The sequence below is a fragment of the Physella acuta genome, unplaced genomic scaffold, assembly GCF_028476545.2.
Source record: "Physella acuta isolate Inbredline_101_S28 unplaced genomic scaffold, ASM2847654v3 ptg000182l, whole genome shotgun sequence".
NCBI classification, from domain to species: Eukaryota; Metazoa; Mollusca; class Gastropoda; family Physidae; genus Physella; species Physella acuta.
Genome location: NW_026731701.1, coordinates 2501 through 7500, shown reverse-complemented (window position 1 = coordinate 7500; position 5000 = coordinate 2501). Strand labels below are relative to the sequence as shown.

Below are 5000 nucleotides of genomic sequence, written 5' to 3'. Positions count from 1 at the left end.
CCAAAGGCTCCTGCCTAGCTTTCCTCCATAGTTCTATGTTCGGCACTTTGTCCTGCCATCTCAGTTAATATGATTATGGTTAAATATATAATTTTATATATGTATATTTCTAGTTATCAACGAGGGGAACATCCGGCTTAGGACTGCGGAGGGGGTGGAGGGGATGGGCTATGTCCAGGTGAGAAACCCTACCACTGGCACCTGGGGGTACGTCTGTGATGACGAGTGGAGCGAGCTGGACGCTACGGTGGTGTGTCGGGAGCTGAACTATGCGTAAGTTAGACGGACGTAAGTTAGACAGACGTAAGTTAGACAGACGTAAGTTTGACAGACGTAAGTTAGACCGACGTACCAATCTTTAACTCTGCTGTTGTACACAAGCTAACTCTATTTTCCTAACAATTTTTTTTCGTTGCAGATCCGATGAAATTCGCCCAAGACCCGCTGTTCTGGAAATATTCACAACAACTATCACAATTAACGAACCCATAGTTTTAGATGACGTCAGGTGTCAAGGAACCGAGGCGTCCATCTCAGACTGCCCACACTCCAGGTGGGGGTCAAACAACTGCAAGGGTGTGAGTCCAGCGGGGGACTTCGCCCAGTTCACAGAATTCGCCGGTGTCCAGTGCCTGAATCAACAGGAGCAGTCGCCATTTCAAAACCGTACGTACTTTGTTGGGGGTGTTTATAACTGATGTAGTGGTGGAACTACCGTGACGTTAAATAGCCGCAATGCGCGTGGGGGGGGGGGGGAGATAGTTTAACTATTCACAAATTGAGCCATTAGCAAGTTCACATAGTGGCGAAATTATAACGTGCCCGAGCCACCAAGGTGTTGCGGCGGGGAGAGAAAAGATGCCGAACCAATTAGTTACGCACGCGATTTAATTAAGGCTATTTTTAATGTTTACCCCACCCAATTTGTTTTTGTCACAAAACGTCAGAGGTGAAATGACGTTACTCAGGAACCAGTTTTCCACCCACCAAATTCTTCTGCTTTGAAACAGTTTTAAAAAGGTTTTAATTGACATTTTGCGCCCAGTTTCCTAGCGCTTATCTTAGCACCTGGGATCAGTTGATTGGGTGTCCTGCACAGGGGTTCAAAGGTACAACTTGATTCAACAAATCATCCGCCGGCGTCCCTGCGATCGATGTCCATGAGCAATCCGGGCTCCCACGTGAGCGCTATGGCGCCTACGTCCATTTTAAAAAGGGACAGTGGGGGCTACCATGTATTGTAAACGGTGGTTGCCGAGAGAGCCCTGGAACACCCCTGACTCCTGGAGAGGTGTTCTGTCTCACTATTACATTACGGAGGGCGATTTACGTACACTCAAGACTTTCATACAGCACACCCTGGGGCGCCTGGGAGGTAGTGTTGACATACCAGCGCATCAACAACTATGATCCAAGAAATATAGCACCGACATCGTTTACATATAAATAACTTGAAAAAAGGGTAGAGCTTATTTTTGCGCAATCGGTCAAAGATATATGGGCCTAAATATCATCTCAAGGTAGATAGGTTATAAGTGCAGTGTTTATTTCCGTGACAGGTTGTTAGAGCATATAAGCACCTGGCGTATTTCCTTTACAAAATATTGTCTACGATATTGTCTGAGGAAAAACAAAACCACTTCTACGTAGACTATTCCTAGTCCTAGCCCTAGCCTTAACCACTTAATCTAGCCCCTAACCCCTAACACTAAGTAAGATACAATATGTCAAAGGATTATAATATTAATGCCCTTCGCACCAATAAGAACAAACAAAAAAACAAAATGATGACTGGTGTCGTACCAGAAACCTATAAAAGACAGCTGCCACTAAATAGATAGAGCAAGGCAGCGTTTGAAGCATTTTGTAAAAAATAAGAGTATTCTTAATAAAACCAACCTTTCTTTAAAATTCTAAAAATATACACTTCCTTAAAAAAAACTCTTAAAAAATATGTATGCTTGTAAATGGAAGCTAAATTTAGAGAAAGGTTGTGAGAGGATATAAACACGATGCGTATTACCTCTATCGTTGGCGGATATAAGCACTTCCGAAAACAAGTTTACACTGATAAAAATAGTGATTAGTAACACGTTAAGCAACCCCTCCTGTAGAGTTTTTCAAATGACGCAATATGCATCTTTTACATGATCAAATCAGAAGATCATAGTGAGATCACACGTCTAAAAGTACATGATTGGCGTTGACAAAACCCTTATAAAATAGCTATGTTGTATTTGATTAAACACTCAAAATTGATTACCAATTGATTTTGCAACTGATGGGTCTAGACAGAGGCGTAGCGAACCTTCCCGGCACCCGGGGACAAACTTTCGATTTGCACCCCCACCCTCTCTCGAACTTTTCATTTACACACCCCCCCCCCCCCCCCGCTCAAACTTTCGATTTGCACCCCCCCCTCAAACTTTTCAATTGCACCCCCCCCCCCCTCAAACTTTCAATTTGGCGCCCACCCCCCTAAAGTCGGCGCCCGGGGACATATGTCCCCCACCGCCCCCCCCCCCTCGCTACGCCTCTGGGTCTAGATTTGGTAAATTGCCTTCAACACTGCGAAATAGCATCAAAATTACAGTTTTAAACATTACATTTTTATAATTTAAAAGTTTGGTGTAATTTCGTAATTAACTTGTCCCTACTTCCTTCATCAACTATTAAATATCGTCTCCAGAGTTGCTTTCACCCACAACCCACATTACAAACGATGCCTAGGAAACCGACATATGTTAGCTATAATGCTTTGTCTTAACTTTCTTTGTGTTTCTTCTATTTGATTAGCTAGTGTCTTATGTTTGAGACGACGGTACCTTGTCTTTTGTCTGACTTTCCAAATATTTGTATTTAAAAAAAGCTCCCGCCCCACAAGTCAACTGTACTGCTGATAGCTTTGTGGTGTCTTTCGTGTACAGCACCAACTCCGTGGAGTGGCTGCCTATCAGAGGGCTGACGGGATGTCCAAATGCACGTGCAATTACCGTAAATAATAATGTCAATGTGACCATACCGCTCTATGAGTGTGGCACCACTCTCACGGTAAGTATTTAGCATATAGAATAAACCGGGAGTGATCTCCCCTAAACTTTCTCGAATATTCTAATATAAAATAACAAGGGATGGGAACTCGGGCTATAGACATGATTTTTAATCCATTTTAAATACTTAAAGTTTTAAAAATAGAATAAAATCTCGTAGACAAAAGAATTTCACACCAAGTGAACGCTAAATAAAAAAGTGCATAATAGTGCGCAATATTATTAGTACTTTAAAAATTTACATTAGTTTTTTTGAGAAAATCGGAAGTAGCGTAAATTACTACTTCCGGTCAACGGAAATGGACTCAAAATTTAACAGAAGGTAGAGAATTAGATCTTTTACTTACATGTGAAATTTCGTTTATCTATCTGAAATAGTACTCAAGTTATAGGCTTTTGAAAATTTCAAAGTAGGAAAAGTACCACTTCCGGTTATCGTAAATCGCTCAAAAGTTGATACGGATCTACGATTTTGATAAAATACTTATATATGAAATTTCATCAACCTAGCTGTAACGGTACTCAAGTTATCGTGTTTACACACACACACACACACAGACACACAGACACACAGACATACGGACAAGATTGCAAAATTATGTTTTTCCGTATCAGTGAGATGTAAAACGTCGAGATTTGTAAAAAATCTCGATTTTTTTTTTTGCACAATTACAAGACTTTCTCTATACTTCGTATATACGAGAAAGTAAAAATAGTAGAAAAGTTCTCATTTCGAATCTGACCGGTCTATAGCGCAAGTGAAGTAGAGTTCCCATGTTTGTGTGACTTCGGTGTATGTAGGGATGGTGTGGTTTTAGCAATATGCCTAGCTGCCTTTTTTACCCTCTAGCTACTTGATTATAGTGAGTCACAGTTTTTAAGTGAATAGTTTACAACCAATAGTTGTTATTTGATTTTTGACGGTATAAAACGGTGTGTTCTTTTATTACCTACCAGTCTAACGGAACCCACAACATTTACCAAAACTACCTGAACTACGAGAGGTTAACTGGTAGAGACGAACTGACCAACGCTGAAAGATTCAGGTAATGGAGGTGGATGAGGATAGAGTTTCTTTCAGGCATCTCTAGGCGGAGCCTCTCCCCCCCCCCCCCCCCCCCCCCACTTCACACCGAAGAACGTCTACCGCCCCCGCCCCCGTTCGAAATGGAATTTATATAGAAAAATATATACTTTTAGCAGTGCACCCACCCCCCTCGAAAATTTCAGTGTCCCCCATGGAGCAAAAATTCTGGAATAAACGCTGGATGAGGATATTGTTTAAAATTGCTATCTCGAGTGTTAGGGTGGTATGAATACGTTTCATACAACTGCCATTGATTTTGCTTATTTATTTTTATTTGCAAACACTCTGCTATTTAGTATGGTTTTAATTGTTTGCGCATTCAATAACGTACTTCATATTAGGTGGTATAGAATAATCTTACGAGAATTAAATTAAATAGACCCTCTGCTATTTCGCGCATTAGATTAAAAATAAAAACGTAACGTTTGTTTCTAATAAAGTTCAACAACTGATTTTCTATAATGAAATAATAATAATAATAATATATGCAAAAATATGTTAGTTACAAATTTTGTTTGTATGCGGGCGGTTTGAGAGGACTTGGCTGATTCGGTTAAATGTTATTTAAGTGTCGTGGCGGTGGACTGTGGATATATATATAAAGCGTAATATATCTAGATGCAAAGAAAAATCCATATTTTTGTGTTTTAATCAGATTAAGATAGAATGGGTAAAGAACGAAATAACATAAATGAGGAATGGTACCAATTACTTCCACGTATAAGAGTCTTGATAAATGAGATTTTTAAACACGAGCCGGTTTTGCAAGAGATTTTCCGCTTTGAAAAAATACGAGAAAAGTTTAGGCTACGAGGAACTTGATCCGCAGGTTGTACAGTTAATAGAAAAGCAACACCAAGGAA

General features: G+C 40.3%; 1 protein-coding gene across 1 annotated transcript in view; it reads left to right on the top strand.

Moving 5' to 3' along the window:
* Positions 1-5000, top strand: part of LOC131936623 (deleted in malignant brain tumors 1 protein) — a gene marked incomplete at its 3' end in the record, with an annotated part of 16317 nt that overhangs the window by 8831 nt on the left and 2486 nt on the right. Inside the window, 4 exon segments of the mRNA XM_059293686.1 lie at positions 114-273; positions 419-666; positions 2870-3051; positions 4008-4096. Coding sequence (XP_059149669.1) covers positions 114-273; positions 419-666; positions 2870-3051; positions 4008-4096 — 679 coding nt within the window.